The 23,001-nt window shown below is 36.7% G+C and overlaps 1 protein-coding gene across 4 annotated transcripts in view; it reads left to right on the forward strand.

Annotated features, from left to right (window-relative positions):
- Positions 1–23,001, forward strand: part of unc5cb (unc-5 netrin receptor Cb) — a 155,884-nt gene that overhangs the window by 93,839 nt on the left and 39,044 nt on the right. For all 4 annotated transcript variants that reach the window (XM_088435596.1, XM_088435597.1, XM_088435599.1 and 1 more), the window contains exons 2-4: positions 2,616–2,846; positions 12,680–12,823; positions 20,029–20,132. In XM_088435596.1, the coding sequence (XP_088291722.1) occupies positions 2,616–2,846; positions 12,680–12,823; positions 20,029–20,132 (479 nt within the window). The remainder of the gene's footprint in view (positions 1–2,615; positions 2,847–12,679; positions 12,824–20,028; positions 20,133–23,001) is intronic.

Consider the following 23,001-nt stretch of genomic DNA (forward strand, 5'->3'; position numbering starts at 1 on the left):
TTAGGTTTTCGACATTTTGTGTTTATGCACAACGAAAAAAAAAGCGAACAAATTGAAAGTTTCACCAAATGGTCCTATTTTATTGGACTGCATATTTAAAAAAAACAAATACTAAGATGAATAAAAACTACAGTGTAGCATTTTCAAAATGATAAAAAGTAATACTAACAAACTTGCTGAATTTATTAAAAACAAAGTGAAAAATCCCAAAACTATTTCAACGCAGTTGGAGACACACCAAACGAAAAATGGCATTGAACATATTTTGGTCCTTTGGCTTCAGAATACGATTGGATGATTACTCAAAATTCCTATTGCAGAATGTGGGAAAAAAAAGTAAATTTTTCATGCTTTTTTCCACGAAATTCGCTATTTTGAAGCATGAAATACAGAATAAACTTGAATATTCCAAAAATAGGTCATTTAAAAATAGGTCAAATTCATAGAAAAAAAAATCAACTTCAAGATTTTCGACATATTATTCCTCTGTGTACATTGAACAAAAAAAGAAGCATAAAAAAATTGACAGTGAACCCACACTATTCACCTTTATCCATTTATTAAAAATGTGAAAGTTGATAAAAACCGTGTAGCATTTCCAAAATGACAAAGTCTATTAATACAAACAAACTTGCTCAGTTGGTTCAAATAAAACAAACTTTGATAGGCAGCTTTAATGAAAAATCCCAAACTTTTTCATCCATACCTTTTTGACCGTATTTGGCTCCAGAACATGGTTCCCAATTCCTCCAGTTTTTTTGTTGACTCGGAAAGGTGAGATTCCGAAGGTTTTTCTTGGACCATATCGTGAATCCAAAGCTATTCCTCAGCTCTTCCCAAAAAGCCGCGTGAAACTTTTTATTATCCGGACGAAAACAAAGGATTAGGCCAAAAACAACGGCCGTGCTGACCCTCGTTTTGGAAACGGCCCCCTCATTCCACCGAGGCCCGATTCCTTGCGCGTCCCGTCTCCTCCTGGTGAATTATTAATACCTTACCAGATTGACGGTAAGAATAGAACAGTTCTGGAGGTGACAAACAGGGGTGACAAATAGACTTCCTCCTTCTCTTCAAAGGAGAAAATCTCAGCGCTCGCCGGCTCGTGCGTTTTGGTGTTTTGCCGCCGCTGTGAGCGTCGGGTTTGCGATTGCGGCGGCGCACGCGGTTCAAGACGCAAAGATGAAAGGGGGTCGTAATTACAGGGAAGCGTATCTTTCCTCTGCAGAAGTATTGCAGGAATGGCACAAAGTGGGCCAGGAGCCTCAGGTCTTTAGATTGTCTGTGTGTGTGAGTGTTGGTGAGACAAAAAGAGCAAAACCGCAAACCGAGCGACAATTTATAACGTCAGTTCATGTGAGTCCACCTCTGAACTCTGAAAAGCATTTTTTTTTTACCTGTGACACACCGTCATAACACATTATATAATTTTTAGCTGTACTGCATGCAGTTAGCTAGCTAGCTATTAAGCGATTAAGTGCACTACTCAGTGACCCCCCCCTGGAAGCATGTTAGCTTGCGAGCTAGCTGGTGGCTAGTGCCTTCAAATTTAATATATTCCAGCCGCTAAAAGCTTTAATTGAAAAATTTTGAAATATTGGTTGGTAGCTGACCGGAATATAGAAAGTGAGCTTCTGAGAGAATAGTAGATATCAGCATATTGTGAGTTATCGTCTAAGAACATAGAAACTTAGCTTTGAAGGATATAACTAGTTTTTGCTTGGAAGGAAAAAGCTTTGTCATTAGCTTGACAGGAACATAGCAATTTAGCTTGTGAGATAATAGCAAGTGTTCGCCGGTTTAAAGAAAAATTGTTGTTTGTTAAGAATATAACAAGAAAGCTTGTAAGAATATAGCTAGCAAGTGTTACCAATTTAGCTTTGAATAATATAACAAAATCTAAAATCTATAACAAAAGAGTTTTGTGTGCCAAAAATATAACAAGTTAGCTTCTGAGATTATAGCAAGTGTTAACTGGTAAATAAATAAGTGTTGTTCGCTCAGAATATATTAAAATTGTTCGAATCTTGTTAGCTTGTAAGAAAAAAAAAACTTTGCTAGCTAAGAAAACAGCAAGTTAACCAATAGGAATATTGCAAATGTTAGCTCGTAAAAAAAGAACTTTAGGAAATAATATCGCAAGTGTTAGCTTTTAGGAAAAGAGCTTTATTAGCTGAGAATTTTGCTAGTTAGCTTGCAAGAAAAGAACGTTGTTAGCCAACAATATAGTTTCTACAGTTATTGTTAGCTTGTAAAAAAGACCTGTTTTTTAACCAATAATTGCGTAAATAAGCTCACAACAATAACAACTATTAGCGTGTATGAAAAAAGCTGTGTTAGCTAAAATATAGCAAGTTAGCGTCTTCCAATACAGAATTTAGCTGTTAAAAACATAGGGAGTTAGCCGCAGGAGTAAAAGTATTTTGCATGTTAAAAAAAAAGATCCGAGCTGAAATTGCACCCTGAAGCTGAATATCCAAAACATTTTCCGAGTAATGTATTTTTCACCGAAAATCAGAAGGTCGAATCTATTTTACTTTGCAGCTTATCCATTTAAATGCAAATAGCTTTGAGCGCCGACCATCTTTCAACTCACCGTTGGCTTCTCTCACCCCTAGTGGACGACGACTTTATCGGTCTCAGCGAGCTGCCGGAAACCTTCCCGTCGGACCCGCCCGAGCCGCTGCCCGTGTTCCTGATGGAGCCCGAGGAGGCCTACATCGTCAAGAACAAGCCCGTCAACCTGTACTGCAAGGCCACGCCGGCCACGCAGATCTACTTCAAGTGCAACAGTGAGTGGGTGCACCAGAAGGAGCACACGGTGGAGGAGCGTGTGGACGAGAACTCCGGTAAGGAGAAATTGCCTTCATATTGTGCACTTTTCAAAGTACAGTGGGCCCCCGTGTTACGAACTTAATCCGTTCAGCGGCTACGCTCGTAACTTGAACTGCTCGTATGACGGGCAATCCAAACCTGTGTTAATTAGTGAATGCGTGCAACGCGTGCAAAAACCTTCAAATTGTGCACTTTTCAAAGTACGTCGAACAAAAACGATTTTGGTCATCGTGAAGGCAAAATAACACTGATTATGAGTTCCGTACTTAACCCAAACATAGGGCATACCGTATTAAAAACCGCACGCGAAACCGTGCGGTTTATCGCTGCTGGCGTACGTACTGCATGTACTACGTATTTTTCTCTGTTTGGGTAATTGCTGCCTGCACGTGTACTGTACGTAATACGTAATGTTCTCCGATTGGTTTATCCCTGCCAGCGTATGTACTGTACGTATTAATTAATGTTCTCTGGTTTATCGCTGCCAGAATTTAAACTGCACGTATAACACGTACGTACTTTATGTGATATGTAACGTTATCCGATTGATTACGTACTGCACGTATAACAAGTACGTACTTTTGTAATATGTAACGTTATCTGATTGGTTTATCACTGCCAGCGTATGTACCGTACTTATTACCTAATGTTCTCTGATTGGTTTATCGCTGCCAGGGAACATACTGTGCATAGTAAGTAATATTTCCTAGTTTGTTGCTGCTAGCATATGTGCCGCACATACTACGTAATATTTGATTGGCTAATCGATATTACCGTATTTTATGTTAGTATATTAAGGAATCTTCTCCTGTCTATTGCTGCCAGCGTATGAAATGCACGGATTATATAATATTCTCTGATTTTTTTAAACGTCACTACTGTGCATGTTCTTCCCTTATGTCCCCATGCCAGCGGGAAATTTTCTGACGTGTTTGAGAAAATTAAAAGCTTTTATTTGTGCCTCATGGTACCGAAAATACCGTACTTTCTAAGCGTCATCTACTCTCATATTCAGTGTTTGCAAGCATCCAGAGAAAAGTAAGGTAGCAGATCTCAGGGAAGCTTGTTTTTCTCCACTAAATTCTCAGCCCCCGAAGGCATCGGAGCTATTACGGCCAACATCGCAGGCACAGATTGGCTACATTTAGCCGCCGTATTGGAAATTGAATTTATTTCTTACTCCCACGGGTACAAATCATTTTACCTTTTGCGTGTTTACTCCCCGTCCCCATTTGACACACATACACACACTGCGTACGCGTGGATATCCTTGAATCCGTCACAAACCCCCGGAAAAAAACAGATCGGAAATAACAACATGAAAGCGAAAGCATGTTGAAGTTTTGCCCTTTTGGCTCGAGATTTTACTCGCGCTTTGTCGTGGCTTATTGTTATTGCGAAGAAGGCGTTTGAAAGTTGCCGTGTTTCTTTGGCCCGTTGTGTCAAAGTGGTTTGCGCTAAAAGCATCAGCGCGGAAGAACAACCCACGCGCCACACCAGCCCAGGCCCACGGGCTACTTCCTGCGCAGATATTTCTTCATTGATGCTCTTTACCCCCTCCCTGGAAACAAACACAAATATCACTTCTTGCCCGACGTTGAATTTCGCACACGTTTTAGATGCAAGTGGGAATTTTCGACGAAATTTTAAATTCGAACAAAATTGCCATTTACATCCATAGGAAATCAGATGTGTAATTATGTAAATAAATCTTGTCTGATATGATCTGTTTTATGTATTCTCCAAAGACCCAACGTCATAATTTGTGTTCATTTGTGGACATGTTTTTTTGACTTATTCAACTTACTACCCTATTAAGTCCTAGTGTGCTCAGCAGAGGACATTCTAGACTTGAGAAATAAGAGCAGAAAAAACACATTTCAAACAGTCAAATTGTTTGAATACTGCACAAACACAACAGTAACATGCCTGATATCTTTACTAGGGAAGATTGCCCCCTGTTGGCGGGAAAAAACACTGCAATAAGCCACACTGGACTAGATGCCACAGAGTTCAAATTGTGACAAGAATAGTAGAGGTCTATATTCGGAAATTTGCCGTGTATGATATGGGCCAATAGGAGGGAACCACTCAGTAGAAATGCTTATTTTGCAGGGGAGAAAGAAAAGGCTCGAAAACCACTAATCGATGTCCAAGGCAGTAATTTTTCACGCTATTTTCCATGAAATTTCCTGTTTTGAAGCATGAATACAACTGAATATTATACTGCGATAGTTCATTTTGTGTTTTTTCTTTTTTTTCTCAAAATGGTGGTTCCTGGAGCATATATATATATATATATATTAGTGCATTTTCTGAGTTTTCAACAGTAACTTTGGTACACAAAATAAAAAGCAAGGACAAGACCGAAAACAGGCAGCGGCATAGTCAACATTTTTATGTACCAAATCTAAGCACCAAAAACAGATTTATTCAGATATGTGTTTCCACACGATCTTTCTATAGAAAGAATTTTGACCTTGTACGAGGTTGGTTAAAATGGAGGGGGGAAAAAAAAGTGAAAGTGAAATCTCAAATGTGTTCTTGACATTCTGCGGTTATGAGAAACCTTTTGAAATGCGGCGGCGCAGACTAATTGATCAAGTGAGCTCGCCACCAAGTCGAGAATACAACAGAGAGTTCAATGTCAAAGCCGGATGATGAACAGACCGGACGAGAAAAAAAATAATAAGATGCCATCGATCAACAGAAACAAACGCGAAGGCTTTTGAAATAATTATGCTTCAGAGGCAGGTTTTTTTCTGTAATTATTATAATTTCATCGCGGTGTTTACTATTGATCCAAGCCGACGGAATAAAATCGTCTTCGGATTTTTCACAGGCAGACAGCTAGGTTTTTTTTTTTTATTATTACTTTATTTTTTTTTTTTGGTATTATTTCATTGATAAATGATGACACACTTTTTCAAAGTTTTTTTTAGCCGTGTGTGACGCAATAAATGAAACGATGAGCTGACTAAAGAGTGTTAAAGTCAGAAATAAAATCCCTTCACACCTTGAAACTATTTTTAATTTTTTCGATGTAATAAATGCATAGATGACACTCGTGACAGTTTGCAGTCAAAAACATATTTTCACTGTTTTTGTTGTTTTATCGACTGGAAAGATCGTTGAGACGTTTGATGCTACTAAAAAAAAAATTGTCACAAAAAAGCTCATTTTCTACTTTTGTCCGAAATAACTTGGTCACTCAAATGACTAATTTTTAAACAGTGATTACTAAAGAACGGAAGAAGTTAGACTCCTACTTTCTTTTTCTGGGTAAAGAATGGAATGCGGTTTTTCATACGGTATCATCGTTGTATACAATTTTTTTCTCGGAATTGAAAAATTCGTCAAAATGCTCAATCAGCTAACACCCTTTTTAGAAAGCGTTAACATAACTTGCTAGCTCAAACCTTCCACATTTTATGGATTATAAAATGCAAAAATTTAGCAAAAATCTATTTTTGTCACACACTGGATTGTTAGATGCAAAACATAACATCAGATGGTATATGGAAATTTTTCATTATTATTTTTATTCAAAGCTAATTGCATTGCCCACTTATAGAAACAATGTCTGTATATAAACACATTGCACATGATTCATATATACAATAATACACACTCACATAAAAAAAAAAACCTTAATCCAAGATTTTAATAATTTTATACATTATAACCCCCACTGGATTATAAGCCACAGGGCTCAAATAATAAGAAAAAAATTGCGGTTTATAGTCCGAAAAATACAATACTATTTTTTACTCTTTATTAAAACCATCCAAACTTTCAATCATTTATTAGTTCAACTTTTCAAAAATATTTGTATTCAAGCAATTTTCGCTTCTTTAAATGGCTTGATAATGAGTAAAAAAAAATAAAATACATTAAAAAATACATGAAATTTACCGTATTTGGATGACAGAATGATAATGGACTCCCACCAGCCTTGAATAGCGAAAATTGGCATGTAATTACCTATTCTTGTCACAGGATGGCGACAAAAACGTTTTCTGTTAGACATTGCTTCGGCCTGATTAAATGAAGCATCTCTCATCACTTCAACATAGTTCCACCAAGATGCCACAAGATTAAATATCGAATATTTCTTTTTCGGGCGAGGCTTTGGGACAGAGTTGGGTTTTTGGTGACTTGTGATGGATTGATTCCACCAAAAAAAAAAAAAATGTGTGAATGAAATCCTTGACTGTAGATTAATTTATCACAAGGTTCAGGTAAAATCGGTTAGCTCGGTAAGCTATTGGCTCTGTAGTCACCATGGCCCTATTGTACAGTATTTTTTTGTGTTTTTTCAGTGACGTAAAACGGGGTCACGCGTTTTCTCAGAACATGCGATTATGTGACGATCAGAAGCCAGGTAACGCAAGACGGCGGAGCGCAGAGTACATTAGCATTTTTGACAGAATGAACACATTCAGAGACGCTAAAGTGCTGTTTTGTTGTGTAACTTGGGATTGGCAAAGGGAGGCAATTTGTGTGTGGGAACATGGTGAGCACGCGTCGCTCAATTGTGAAGCATGATGTGTGTCATGAGGGGAACGTATAAAGCACACATTCAGATGAGGTTAGAAAAACTAAGCGTCCTACCTGGAAAATTGAATTTTTTATCGCCTGTTCAGGGGTGCATTGACTATTCACGGTGGATACGAACAGTAATAGTGAAAATCTATGTATAATTGACACCCAATATGTATAAAATTGTTGTATATAATGTATATTTTGTATATTATGTTTTATATAATACTTTCAAACAACCTAGAGAAATAAACTGAAGAACTTAGGTACGATATTTTTGTTGGTTTGTTCCATCTAATCCCGCCCACTTCTATGGGAAGTGCTAGCATGTAAAATGATAGCATGTTTGTGGTGTATTTTGAGACTTAATGTTACCCGTAGTTTTTCACGCAATGCATGATGGGAACTTTGGCTCGGGTTGCGTTGTACCGTTTGTTACGTCTACGTGCGATGCTAATACACTATGTCGTAGTCCTGTGTATCATTATGTAACAAGAAGAGTGAAAGCTATAACAGTGTTAGCTAACAAGAGTATAGCATACTATTAAATAACGAACTTAGTTTTATAAGGAATATTTCTCATATTCTACCACTCAAGACTTTAACAATACCGCTACTTTTTATTGCTGAATTGAATTTTAGCTTTTAGCTAGCTAGCTAGGAATGGTTTAGCTAGTAAATAACTAAAGTTTACATGCTGCTGTAGCTGCTACAAGCTAACAGATTGAATACAGTTATTTGCGTCACCTATATAAACGTGAAAATAATATCACATTAAATTAATTTCGCAAAATGGGGAGAAGATCACCCATAAATTTTTGACCCTCGATTCGGCTTTGTATTTCATTTAGCCCGTTTTGTTAAAAACAGATTTAACGTTTCAGTGCGAAAGAAAGTGTTTATTTATTACATAAGTATTGCTCGTATGTTGTGTTCGAAGAAGGCGGGAAATAAGACACTTCCGATCTTCAACTAGGAAAAGTCAAATTACTGCAAAGTATGATTGTAAACAAATTTGACTCAAAATTGTTTCGATTTGTATCTACAGAACGCATAAAGGACCAGTGACTGAAATAAAACAAAGTCAGCCATTTTCGCTCCCCCGACTTTGACTTTATTTGTTTCCAATCTTTTTTGGGGGTTTTTTTGGCTGATGAAAGGTGCGAGCGGCTTGAAAGTTATCCTGCATCTCAAGGTGATCAAATATGAGCGTCGGGCTGAGCGAAGCGACATGAAGTCAGTGGATGAGGTCAGCGGGCTTATTTTCCGAGCCCTGGCTCTTCTGCTCCACTGATCCTTCTGATACCTTGAAAGTAAAGCGCGTCAAGAAGCCTTTCATGCCGCCTTAGGAACTGAGGTCCGTGAAGTCACGAATGACTCCCGATGTTGGCGTGGAGCTTGTCGTTATCGACTGTTATCAAATTACAACCTAAAACAACTTTAAATTGAATCGTTGAGTCACCACTTAAGTGCAACGGCTTAGTCATGGATTTACGCCCGGTTCTGTCACTCGTCATTGTGTGATCTTGTCTCAGGGTTGACAGCACCACCGGTAAATAGAATCACTCTCATCGGTCTGCATGATATTAGCTTGCCGTATTTTCCGTAAGGCGCAGATAAAAGCGCAGTGTACCCTACATTCCCAAAATCCGAAAGAAGGTTAATTTTTCCATTTTTACTTCTATACGTTTGGAATTGGAGTTGACCAAGTAGTTTTTTGCTGTTTTCCGCAAGCACTAAAGTAAACTAAAGTACCGAATATGAATACGTTTGGCGTCTCGGTTATCCCCTCACACAGGTTTGCCCGATCCGAAACACTCGGACCACTCTCGCCCGCTCCCCTGCCAAGCCTCGTAATCCTCGTAAATTTTACATGAGCGCTAAGTTGCGACCGTAAGAAACCCAACAAGGCGCGCGTGTGTGAAGGCGCTGAACCCGAACTAAAATGGCATGTTCGTTTTCAAAAGCAGCCACTCTCCTTTCTCGCCCCCGCCCTCTCACTCGAATCAGAAAATCAAAACGCGCCAGAAAAACCAGCGTACGCGCACCGATTAAAAAAACGGTTCAAATATTCATTTTTATACACGCGTGGAGTTTTGCGATGATTTCGAAAAGAGATTTACGACAAAACGGGATTTTTGATGAAGACTTTACGTTATGACATCGGCCCGCTCCCTTCGGTGCGCTAAACTTGACGGATACGGGGAACCGGGATCTCACTTGCGTAAGGAGTCGGATCTAATCGACGGAAATGGAACGAGCGCGATAAATTTTGACGAACGATCGGAAAGGGTCGCCCCGGCGCTGCAGATGTGTGAGAGTACAGCTGTTGTAAAAGGCACGGACCTCCGTGCTATGCGCTTTTTAAGGAGCGGCTTAAGTAAATCAAAGTGTTCTCGTGAGGCTTGGGCTGAATTTTGGGGGGGCGGGGTGAAAGATAAGAACTGGTTTACGGTCTGGATTGTTTTTCCAGCGGCGCTGCACCTGCAAGTGACTCACATTGCAAAAAAAAAAAACAGTCATTAATAAAATGTTGTTTTGGTACACCGTAATGTTAGAAAAATAATATAGTATCGTTTAGATGGAACTCTCACTCATTGGATTTTAAAAAATATTTTTCGTATTGTTTACATCCTTTTTATTTTTTTCTTTGAGATTCAAAAAATTATTTTTTGCTTTTATTTTTGAAGTTGATTTTTGTGATTTAGTGTACCTTTTTATTTATTTTTTTGTGTAGTGCATTTTCTAATAAAGATCTATTCTATATTTACGTTAATTTGAATATTTATGTTTATTTTATATTTGAAGGTTGTTTTTTTTTCATATTTTGTTTGATTTTTTTTGGTTTTGTTTTAGTTTTTGATTAGGTTATTTTACATTTCAATTTTTTAATGGAATTTCTAAAATTCAAGTTTTTATTTGGAACTTTGTATGATGAATTTTGTAAAAGAGAACTATTCTATATTTACGTTAATTTGAATATTTATGTTTATTTTATATTTGAAGGTTGTTGGGGTTTTTTTCATTTTTTGTTTGATTTTTTTGGTTTCGTTTTAGTTTTTGATTCGATTATTTTACATTTCAATTTTTTAATGGAATTTCTAAAATTCAAATTTTTATTTGGAACTTTGTATAATGAATTTTGTAATAGAGAACTATTCTATATTTATGTTACCTTGAATATTTATGTTTATTTTAAATTTGAAGGTTGTTTTTTTTACATTATTTACTTGATTTTTTGTAGTTATAGTTTTTAATTAAATTAGTTTTTTAATTTTTGTAGTTAAATTTTCACACACTTTTTTATGTTCTGTATTATGATTAAATATTCCAATTTATGTTGATTTTTTTTTTTTTTTGGATAATATTGTACAACTCAATTTGTGGGAAAAACACTTTTCAAGAGGCAAATCAAGTTTAAAAAAAAAAGATAATTTTTTGTTGTTTATGTTTTTTGTTTTTGTTTTTTTTTTATGAAAAACATGGGATTCAAACAGGAGTATGTGGAATTTTTATAAATATCCAAGCAGAGATATTTTACTTTATATTTAACGCGTTTCATTTCTTTTGAATTTAGATTATGAGTGACGTTTTCTAACGCTGCTTTTTATTAACATTATCATTACTCAATATTTTGTTCAATTAAATTTGATTGCATACAGTCAAAAGCGTGGTCGTTTGCGTTCAGGCGTGGTCCTTTGCAAAAAAAAAAAAAAAAAACGTCAGACGAGAAAATTAATGTATTTGTCAACAACAAATAGAAGCCAGGCAGCTAAAATTGGCGAGAATTGCCCGGCGTGGTTTTTTTTTTTTTTTTTTTGACGCTGATGATAGGTTCCGACTTTGGAAAGCAAACAACATCGGCGTCGGCATCTTAAACGGCGCTTTGCGATGATGGCGCAGGCTGCTAACGCTGCCGTCATGGCGTGTGGGCAAACAGGACAAAAAGGGCTCAACTTTATTTTATTTTGTTTGTTTATTTGTTTGTTTAAGTATACTGCAGGGCTATGCGAACTGTGGTCGAATAAAAATAAAAAAAAAAACTTTCCTGCTTCAGGTTGGTCAAATTAAAGGTTTTATTTCCTTTTTTGGAAAAAATAAGTATCTTGAATTTAATTGGTCAATCGATTCATTGCAAAATATTAATATCATTGAACATAATATTTTGTTTTTATTTTCTTAAGCAATTATTTATGACTAAATTATTTTTTATGATCAAATAAACAGTTTCAAATACTGTCATGAGTGTATTATTCTTTTAAAAAAAAAATCATTTTCCTGTGATGGGAATCGGTGTCAAGGAAGTATGTTGAAAGCCTTTTCCACAAAGTGTGAATCTCAATTGAATAATTGTTGAATAAATAAATCTGGATAACATAATTCAAACAGATTAAAATGTTGAATAATTATAATAAAATATCGTAAAAAGTTATTTTTTTAATAAGTAAATACAATATTTGGCATATCTTACAAGGTATTTTTTAATTATTTATAAATTCATATTATATATAATATAATATATATATATAATATATATATATATATATATATATTTTTTTTTTTTTTTTATTGCAGTTGGTGTCAAGGAACTAAGTTGAAGTGAAACCTCTCTGCTAGTTGGTAATTTAGGTACAAATAAAATTAGAAAAAAAAAAAATTTCATTGTTTACATAAGCTACAGTCATGTACATAGATTTTCTTTTTATGGACAAGGAAATGTTTCGATTTGAATCTCACTGATCTTGGGGGCGGAGCTAAGTTTAGCTTGGCTCGCGAATAAAAATTACGGATAGTTTTTACCAAAATGACCAAAGTGGTGCATCGTACAATTTTTACGCCATTTATTTTTTTAGCACGCATCTTGTATGGATCAGATTTCGTGGTCATGATAGAACTGAAAGTCGCCATCTTTTTTTTGGTTAAGCGCTCGCTAGACCCGATTGTTGGCAAAACGGCCCCCACCCAGCATTTTGGTGCTCTCGGATGCAGGCTAATCATCTCTATGGGGTATGCTGGCATTTTGTCTTGTGTACAGGATTTATTTGTTTGAAGCCTGGCACCCGGATGAGCACTAATCAGCGGGGTTAGCAAATAGGATTTTCTTCGGCGCGGCGCTCTCGATCCGCCCCCGCGGGACCCCGAGGCTCAACGCCGCGGCTTCGCAATCATAACCGTACACAAAGTAGATTTCCATTTGCAAAGCTAAAAATCCAGGCGTGACTTCGGAACGCCGTCCGGAAAGATCCGTTGTTGTGTTTTTTTTTGTCCCGTCCTCACGTAAGCGTCCCCCTTTTCGTCCCGGCAGGTCTGGTCGTGAGAGAAGCCAGCATCGAGATCACTCGGCAGCAGGTGGAGGAGCTTTTTGGACCCGAGGACTTCTGGTGCCAGTGTGTGGCCTGGAGCTCGGCGGGGACCACCAAGAGCCGCAAAGCCCACGTCCGCATCGCCTGTGAGTACTCCCTCGCCGCCGCTCGTCGTCTCGCTTTTTACGCTCGCTCGAAATCTGGCCCGGGTCCCGAATGGAACCTTTTATGAGTGATTGATTGATTGATATGGGTTACAGCTTAGTCTAAAACTGAAAAAAATAACCTAGCGCATCAAAGTGCCCGAAAGGACAAAATAATATAAATTCCTATTATAGGGCGGAAATTACGATAATAATAATATATTTAAAAAATAACACTCAAATAGCATGTGATGAGTCATCAACTCTATGATTTTTTTTTTTTCTGGGAACAAAAGGAATTTTTATAAAAATGTGACCTGATATGTTGGCTTAAAATTTACAACCAATTGAGGAATTACTACTTTTTAAATGAGAATAAAAGCTGTTTTTTCACATAATATTGATGATTTTTTACAGCGTTTATACGGGTTACAGCTTAGTCTAAAACTGAAAAAAGTCAAATGAAAGTTTTAACATAGGCCATGTATTGAAGCTGCGCCTTATAATCCGGTACACCTTATAGTGCAGAAATTACAGTAAAAATTATATATATAAAAAAAAAAAACGAATGTGATGAGTCAATTGTATGTTTGTTTGTTTGTTTGTTTTTCTGGAAACAATAGGAATATTTATAATAACGTGACCTGATATTTTGGCCCGATACGCACAACCAATTAAGGAATAACTAGTTTTGAAACGAGAATAAAAGCTGTTTGTTCACATAATATATGAATATTTTTTCCAAAACCTCTCTTTTAACATTGACAAAAGAAAAAAGTAATATAAATCAACTTTTAACAACAGTTGATTATTTTTTTACAGAGTTTATATGGGTTACAGCTTAGCCTAAAACTGAAAAAAATAACCGAGCGCATCAAAGTGCCTGAAAGTACAAAATAAAAAGATAAATTCCTATTATAGTGTGGAAATCACGATAATAATAATAAAATATTATAATTATAATAAGACTCAAATAACATGATCATTAATTGTATTTTTTTTTTTTTTCTGGGAACAATAAGAATATTTTTAAAAACGTGACCGATATTTTGGCCCGATACGCACAACCAATTAAGGAATAACTAGTTTTGAAACGAGAATAAAAGCTGTTTGTTCACATAATGAATATTTTTTCCCCCCAAAAAAGCTAATTTGGACATTTTAACAAAAAAAAAAAAAAAAAATAGCTTTGAAGGGCCACAGCTAATTCCGTGGTGGGCCAGATCTTGCCCCCGGGCCTTGAGTTTGACACCCGTGTTATAAAATTTCCACACAAAGCCATCGGTGAGTTGATGCGGGTCCATTTGAGGAAATGTGGCGCACTCATGTTGGTAAATTAAGATCTTCACCAGATGTGGACCCTTTGAACAGAATTTGATGTCAGTTTCCTTGTGTACACTACAAACGGAACATAAACAACGAACCGCACCAGTGTATACACCAAAAGAGGCCACGTCGTCGACGGTCTTGATTTGATCCCGCCGCCCACTCGGAAGGCTGGCAAAATAGTTTCCAAAGGACGAGAGCCCAACTTTTGGCGCCCGTTGCTTCGCGCCTTCAAAAACGAGCCGACAAATCAAAGAATGACGAAAGCTCAGAAGGCTTGACAGTTCTAGATCTCGTTGCGGCATCAAGGCCATCGCCTCGCAACATAAAGCGGCGTTTACGTAACGCGACCGCTCGCGAGTTGTTGACATCGCGGCACCTGAAGGGACGTGTCGGTGCGCACTTTCAACTCCGCTTGAAAGCCAAGTTTACTTTGCGCGCTTCGACGCTGACCCGATTGCCGCCATTTTCACGTTTGTTATTTTCGTACTTGGAAATTATGCTTACGTCGTCGGTAGTTGATGGAATTGACCAAAATACAAATGACAGTGTGTTTTGTGCATATTAAGTTACAGTTAAAACATTTTCGGGTCGTTTTCTCGGAGCATTTTAGCTTACATCATAAAGCTAAAGTAGAAAACACAGTGGTGCCTTGTAAAGCATGAACTGGAATTTTATATTGAATGGAATGCTCAATGTAATCTTGCTTAAAAAAAAAAAAACAAATCTAGTGCTTTTTTAAAAAATATATAATATATATAAATACTCATGAGGTAATTCCAATAGAAAATCAAGCAAATCAATACAGTGTCATTTGAGTTTATTTCTTGAAATGACTTTTTTTTGTGCTTTTGGGCCACACATTGAATTGAATTTTAATCGCAACCACAATATTGGCTGCCATGATGAATTAAGCTGACCCTCAGCGATGTTAATATTTAAAAAGTCGGCCGCAGTACATGTAAAATCAAGCAGTTTGTCATCCTACCACCAGGGGGCAGTGCTTCTTACATGTTTGCTTGACCAAAGCATCTGCTTTTCTCACCCTAATATTATTTACCAGTGTGAAATGGCGTTGAATTTCTCACTATATTCTTTATTGATTTATTTTAGAGTGTTATTATTATTTGTTTTTGTATTATTTGTTTTTTTGTTTGTTTTTTTTCGGAGGGGTTGTTGAGTTTTTCTGTGTAGGTGTTACATCATTATTTTCGTCTTATGCATTAGTGTAAAAGAAAAAAATACAAAACAGGTAAAGCAATATAAATATAATGAATATATATAATATATAAATATATGAATAAATATATGAATTGCAGAGGGAAAAAAATCTGCAAAATTCACGTTTTTGAGGGGGGTATTGTAGGACGTTATAATTTTCTTATGTGAATTTGTAAAAAAACACAGAAAACATGATAAAATATCACATACACAGGGAAAAATCCGCAAACATTACCAGATTTTCTTTTATCGATATTTTTATTCGAAGTATTTTGGTGTCGAAAGATACCATCATTTTCTTAGGTGTTAAACGTCTGCGAAAAAATCGGCACTATAAATGTGAATTCCAAAGGAAGGGGAAAAAAAAATTCTGGTTTAAAAAAAGACAAATGTTTCAGCACCGATAGCGATCCTTCGGGGTATTAACATTATCCTTCTGATAATTTCTTCAAGATCAGCGGGCCGAAATAAGAAGCTTAACGGGCCGCGAATGGCCCCCGGGCCGTAGTTTTCCCGCGCCCGTTCTCGGCCCTTTCAAAATGTTTTTTCACAACAAGCTCTTAACCGGTCGCCGCCGGCCGCGACTCACAATCTGATTTAAGCGTATATGTCGAGACGACGAGAGGAGGAGAGCAAAACAAGAGCGTTTTCCCTCCCATTACACTACCGGGATGGAGTCTGGCGGCGAAAAGATGCCCGTCCGGGGAGCCGGCCCAGTCGAGGAGCTAATCCATTCAGCGGGAGCTAATGGGGAGGGGAAGAGGGGGGTCCATTGTGATTTGAGGGAGAGGTTAGCGCTGGCAGGCTGCTCATCATGGGTGATTATAGGAGGCGGAGCGGCGGGGGAAAGCGCAGCGGGGGACTGACAGGCGTGGATCTGGAAGAAGCGCGCTAGAAACGGAGGGAAAGTGTGCCAGGCCCATTTTGGTCCAACTTCTAGCCGGAGTCCAGCCAATCGAGTTGACGTGACCTTCTTTCTTGTCGCCGTGAGGCGGGAGGAAAGACTTTGGCCGCAATCTGGCCGAGTGAGGAGTAGGACCGCCGTTTTTAGGGCGTCCACTTGTAGAATGTTTCAAAAGGAACCTTGGGTGGTATTTGGAACATTTTTGGGTCCGTTTTAGCCAAACTCCTGGTAGTTGGGAGCTAAGTAGGTTTTTTTTTTCTGCACAGCTAATTAGCTAGTCAAAGATTAGATAAATAGATACTTTTCATAGCTAGCCAGCAAAAAAAATTTACACAGCTAACTAGCTAGCTAGAAATACAGATAGATATTTTTATACTAGCATTTATGCTAGCATTTTTACACATGTAATTAGCTAGATAAATAGATAGATTTTACACAGCTAATTAGCTAGCCAAATATTGGATGGATGGATGGATGGATGGATGATCTAACAGCCTGTTAATACTCGACAGACAGACAGACAGACAGATAGATATAGATAGATAGATAGATAGATAGATAGATAGATAGATAGATAGATAGATATTTTTCATAGCACGCCAGTTAGCATTTTTACACAGCTAATTAGCTAGCCAAATAGATAGATTTCACACAGCTAATTAGTTTATAGATATAGATATTTTTCATAGCTAGGAAGCTAGCATTTTTTAGCATAATAGATAGATAGATAGATAGATAGATAGATAGATAGATAGATAGATTGATTTATAGCCAGGCAGCTAGCATTTTTTGCACAGCTAATTAGCTAGCCAAAGATTAGATACTTTTCATAGCTAGGCAACTAGCATTTTTACATAGCTAACTAGCTAGCTAGAGATAGAGAGAGATATTTTTCATAGCACGGCAGTTAGCATTTTTACACAGCTAAATAGCTAGCCAAATAGATTTCACACAGCTAATTAGCTTATAGATAGATAGATATTTTTCATAGCTAGCAAGCTAGCATTTTTTAGCAAGATAGATAGATAGATAGATAGATAGATTTCACACAGCTAATTAGCTTATAGATAAATAGATATTTTTCATAGCTAGGAAGCTAACATTTTTTAGCATGGTAGATAGATAGATAGATAGATAGATAGATAGATAGATAGATAGCAGCGTTTCGCTAGAGGGCAAACATATGCACAAATTGGTCGCGCTAGCCTTCCACCGTTCAAGCGATTACTTACAAGAGGCGCCACGAGTGCATTTTCACACGGAGCAGATGAAACAAATGAATCAAATCAATGCCTTTGAAAAGATGAAAAGAAAGCAAATTGATCGGTTTAAATTGTTATGTTTTATGAACAAAACAAAATGTTCCACGCCCCCCCCAAGGGTATCACCAAATTGCTCGGAGAGGACAAAAAAAACATTACAAACCCCCTGCAAAAATGCTCCCTGAGGCACTATATGAGGTAATGACTCAAGTGGTCCAACAGCTTTTTTCGGAGCTCATATTCGACTAAAGCGTTGCGAGAAGGAAGAAACAGAGACGTCATTATTGCTGCGCTAAAGCTGCAAATTGCGAGGCCTGGAACACCTGCGTCATGGCGAATTCGCAAAATGCTCATCAAAATTTGACGCCATTCTGCAACCATATTAGACAGGATGATTCCATTGAACTTTTTTTTGGGGGGGGGGCTTCATAAAAATGGCTACTAAAATGGCTAACAATCAATCAATCTGTCCATTTAATTTGAAAAATCGGCAATATTAATATGAATTCCATAGGGAGGGAAAAAAATCAGTTTTCCCCTTTTTATTTATTTTCTTACGTGTTGTGTAAAAGAAAAAAAACAGCAAACAATTGAACTACATGCATAAAATGGCAAAAATTGCCTAATTTTTAGTAATTTATAAATTATAATAATTATTTATTTATGTTACTTAAAAATATACAAATATTAATTACAGAGAACATAAATGAACATAAATTGCCTGAGTTATATATATATATATATATATATATATATATATATATATATATATATATATATATATATATATATATATATATATATATATATATTTATTTATTTATTTTTATTTTATTTTTTGGGGGGGGGGAATCATCTTTTGGCAAGGTATAATAAATTATTATAAAATTTATATCATAAAAAATACAAATTAAAAGAGTATAAATATGAATTACCAGGGGAAAAATTCGACAAATGTTCAGATTTATTTTAAGATTAATTTAAAAATAATATACCCTTAAAATTAGAGAACAACAAATGTTAAGTTTTACTGTGTAAAAAGGAAAAAAAAAAACTTCAGGAGCTCATATCAGTCAACCGATTAATCAGTAAAAATAAAAAAAAAAATGCAACATCTGCTTTTCTCTCAGTGCAGTTAAACATTTCATTGTCCTCTCTCGGTCATACTCGAAGTCACAGATGCAGACGGCAGAAAATGTTCTTTCAACTTCAGCTCACAAAACACTATTGATGCAAATTTTTCCGATTCACCTTTTCCCCCCTTCCTATTTTCATTTTTCACGCTCACTCATCTCCTTGCCCTTTCCTTTTCTCCCCGTTCCTCTCCATTAGCTACAGTATAGTCCAAAATTTGCTCCGTCAGTCAGTCACATTTCAGAACCGCATTTTACGGAAATGGCTGCCACGTCAACCATTTTAGCGGTTATTTTACTTTTACATTTTTATATCTCCCCTGAAGACAGACAGCACATATTCCTGGGGTTTGCTTTTATTTTATTTTATTGTAAAGAAAACATTCAAGTTACGTTTTAGGACTTGCAGGTGCACCATTTACGGGCTTGAGGGGTGTAGATTTATTTATTTTATTTTAAACATACTGTAGTAGTAAAGTCGTGATTTAATGACGAATGTAACGAATTGAACGGTTTGTCCCGCATTTTTGCTCCAGTTCAATGCACATTGTGCCGCTACTGCTGGTGTGCGTGTCTAGGCCACCAGGGGGCAGTAAAATACAAACATAGTGACACATGAAGAAGAGTTTCACAACTGACTTGCTAATACGGTGGACACCTGGGTTTTTTGTCACTTTACGAACTGGAATATTATGTTTTTGCGTCCCCTCTTGACAGCATTTTAAAAAAACAAAACAAAAACAACTGTCATGACCTGTGGGGTTGGCTATTTCTATGGTTTTTTTTTGCCTCCCTCTTCAGGTGTTTTAAGGTAATTGCTGTTATTTTTTGAAATAAGTGGAGGCTATTCTAATTTATGACTCAAACTTTTTCTATTACAGTTGTCTATTGCTTTTTCTTTCATTCGGATCACACAAAAAAAAATTGATTTTATGTATATTTTAACAAAAGAAACAAACGAAGCCCCCAAATTCGAACTTTGTGGATTTTTATTTATTAAAACCTCGTTATTTTTCTTGATATTTTTTTCTTCTAAGTCAGACCAGACTGGGAAAAAAAAAAGATTTTACGTATTTTTTTAACAGTTGAACAAAACATTAAAGAGAACAAGCAAAAAAATAAACATTTTATTTTGTGTGTCTTTGTATTTAAATTTCTGATCATAACTCTTTCTATGACATATTTCCCTCGCCATTTTTCCTTCTAAGTCGTACCTGAAACAAAAAATTGCGGTTTTTGGTCTACTTTGCGTATTTCGGTTACTGCTGCTGTTTTTAAAAAATATTTTATACAATGCAATTACAGTGGAAAAGTATTAGTGTATTCCAAATATGAACATCAAATTTTCTTCTTGTATCTCAGACCTGCGGAAGACTTTCGAACAAGAACCGCTCGGGAAAGAAGTTTCCCTGGAACAGGAAGTGTTGCTCCAGTGCCGCCCGCCCGAAGGAATCCCCATGGCTGAGGTGAGCTAAAACGTTAGCCAAAATATTAGCATTAGCCGTTGTTTTGCTTTTTCCCGTGCAGCCTTTGCACCGCAGGTATATACAATCTTTTTCCCACTATTGGTCCGTTTCTTTTGTTTGGTTAACACACCTCATAAAATTTGAGAGCGGGGCTGAAAAAAAAAAAAAAATGAGAACCAAACCAGCTGCTGTGTACTTCCTCTCCGTCTACCGTAGACGATTATAAAAGCGCATTTGAAAAGGCTCACTTGAGATTGCAGGAACATAAATAGAGGATGAAAGACTAGATTGATGTGGAATGGTGGAAGGGGGGTGGGGGGGGGGGGTCTGGCGCGTGTTTTGTGGTGGGGGGGGTGTCGGAATGAACCCTGTCAAGGCTTGTGATTGACCTGGAAACGCGGAGTTAACCGAGTGGAACCGCGCTACGTTTATCGGAGCTCAAAGTGCTGACAGGCTAAATGGCCCAAAGTTTCAGGCGCTACTCCACAGATTGTCCTTAAAGAATCCGTCCGAGCCGGAGTTTCCCGCGAGCGCCGACTTCCAGAGTTTTTCCCGTCAGCTGCGGATTTCTTGGTGTGGTGATTAAGGGCACAGCGGGGTGCTACGCTAACTCAAATGGATGACAATGATCGGTCAGTCAAAGAGATAAAAGGCTTGTCGCTAAAAGTAGCCGTATTGTGGATGCTCATTGATTTTTTTTTTCGTCGATGGAAACACGCATCCTTTTATTTATTTTTTTATTCATTTGGCTATTTTTTTTTGTAGTTTATATATACATATGTATATATATATATATATATATATATATATATATATATATATATATATACAATATGTTTGTGTTAGCTTATACCATGTTAGCATAATACATTCACTGAATTAGCCCATCCATTCATGAAATTTCAACAATAAAATTACTAGTTGTGCTACAATTTTCACATTTTACGTTTCTGGGTATTTATTAGAACAGAATGGATGCTTAGGGGCTGTTTTCAATTTAAAAAAAAAAAAAAAAATATATATATATATATATATATATATATATATATATATATATGTATATGTATGTGTGTGTATGTTTGTGTTAGCTTATACCATGTTAGCTTAATACATTCTTTGAATTAGCTCCTCCATTTATGAAATTTCAACAATAAAAAATATCTAGTTGTGCTACATTTTTCTCATTGTACGTTTCTGGGTATTTATTAGAACAAAATGGATGCTTAGGGGCTGTTTTCCAAGATATATATATATATATATATATATATATATATATATATATATATATATATATATATATATATGTATGTATGTGTGCAACCGCTCAAATGTTTGTGTGTGTGTGTTTGTGTTAGCTTATACCATGTTAGCATAATACATTCACTGAATTAGCCCGCCAATTATGGAATTTCAACAATAAAATATCTAGTTCTGTTACAATTTTCATATTGTACGTTTCTGGGTATTTATTAGAACCAAATGGATGCTTATGGGCTCTATATATATATATTTATATATATTATATAGTTTATTATTTATATAGTTTTTTACGTTCAGAAGCATGATTTTAAATTCTTTAATCACTCCCGACTACCTCATGCTTAAAAGTAAATCCAAACGTTCCATTGCATCATTTATTTTTCCATCCCAAAACTCAAACACAGCTGGACACAAGAAGACGTTGTCTTGAGCGGAGAGGAGAGAAAAAACCAAAACAAAACAGATGTTCAGCGTTTTTGGTTTCATCTGGATGTGGAGAAATAAGTTACAGACACGGCCACGGAAAGATCTGTCATATTTCACCCGCCGACGAAGAAAAACACGGCGAGGAGAAGATGAGATGTTGAGAGCTTTGCGCGGTTGCTCGGCTGGCTGCACGGTCGAGTGCGGTTTTAGCCGTAAAAAAAAAAAAACTGAAAAAAAAACCGCTTGTAACATTTTTTTTATTCAGTGGTGTTGACTGCATGTGATTGACTTTGTTGGATTTAGTTCTGTGGCGTTCCAATATCATTTGTCTTTGTAGTTCCTTCAGAACTTGTTGGTTGGTTGGGAGCATAGTGATGACATAGTTACTGTTCTCCTGGGAATTGAGTAAATTTTTTTTGCATAGAGTCATAAACGGTATGTCTGGCTGGCTGGCGGCCTACCATACGCAAATTTACAATCCAAACGCGCATTTGTTTTACCGTTGAATTATTAACACCCGTGAGGTAAGTTTTGGCTCGTCGTCCAAAAAATAATGTTTACCGGTGTTTACCGTGTTTAGCTATGTCAAAAAAATGAAGCATTGAAACTTCAAATCGTTTTATTGTTACAACATTTGTTTACGTCTAAGTGCACGTGTACATTGCCATGCGCTTGTCTTGTTTCTGCCCCATATGGTTCCCCCATAACCGCAACAGTATGTTATTTGCTAAACGATGAAGAACTGCGTCTAAAACTTCCGTAATTTGGTCATTTTTTAAAAACGCACCATGTGTTTTAATTGGACAGCAATGATATGTGCAACCGCTAAAATCAGGAGTGGACTCATCGTCGCGTTTTTGTCAAATTCACCCACATTGGGCCCCCGTGTTACGACATTAATCCGTTCCGCGGTTTGGGGTAGTATGACGGGCAATCCAAACCGATGTTGAATAGCTAATGCGTTTAGAACCCCAGGTAATACATCAAAATTGTACATACATATTAAAAATTGCTCCCAAAATCGTATAGTAAGTGCTACGTAGATATAATATTCATGTATACAATCAGAAAACATCGAGGAAGCAGTTAGACGGCAATAGTAAATAAGTGCAATCACCTAAAAACGCCAGCAGATGGAGGCAAAACAACACAAATACAAACAAGCCCCTAGGGTCATGACAGT

Source organism: Hippichthys cyanospilos, chromosome 15 (assembly GCF_059441005.1).
Source record: "Hippichthys cyanospilos isolate Australia breed blue-spotted pipefish chromosome 15, RoL_Hcya_1.0, whole genome shotgun sequence".
NCBI classification, from domain to species: domain Eukaryota; kingdom Metazoa; phylum Chordata; class Actinopteri; order Syngnathiformes; family Syngnathidae; genus Hippichthys; species Hippichthys cyanospilos.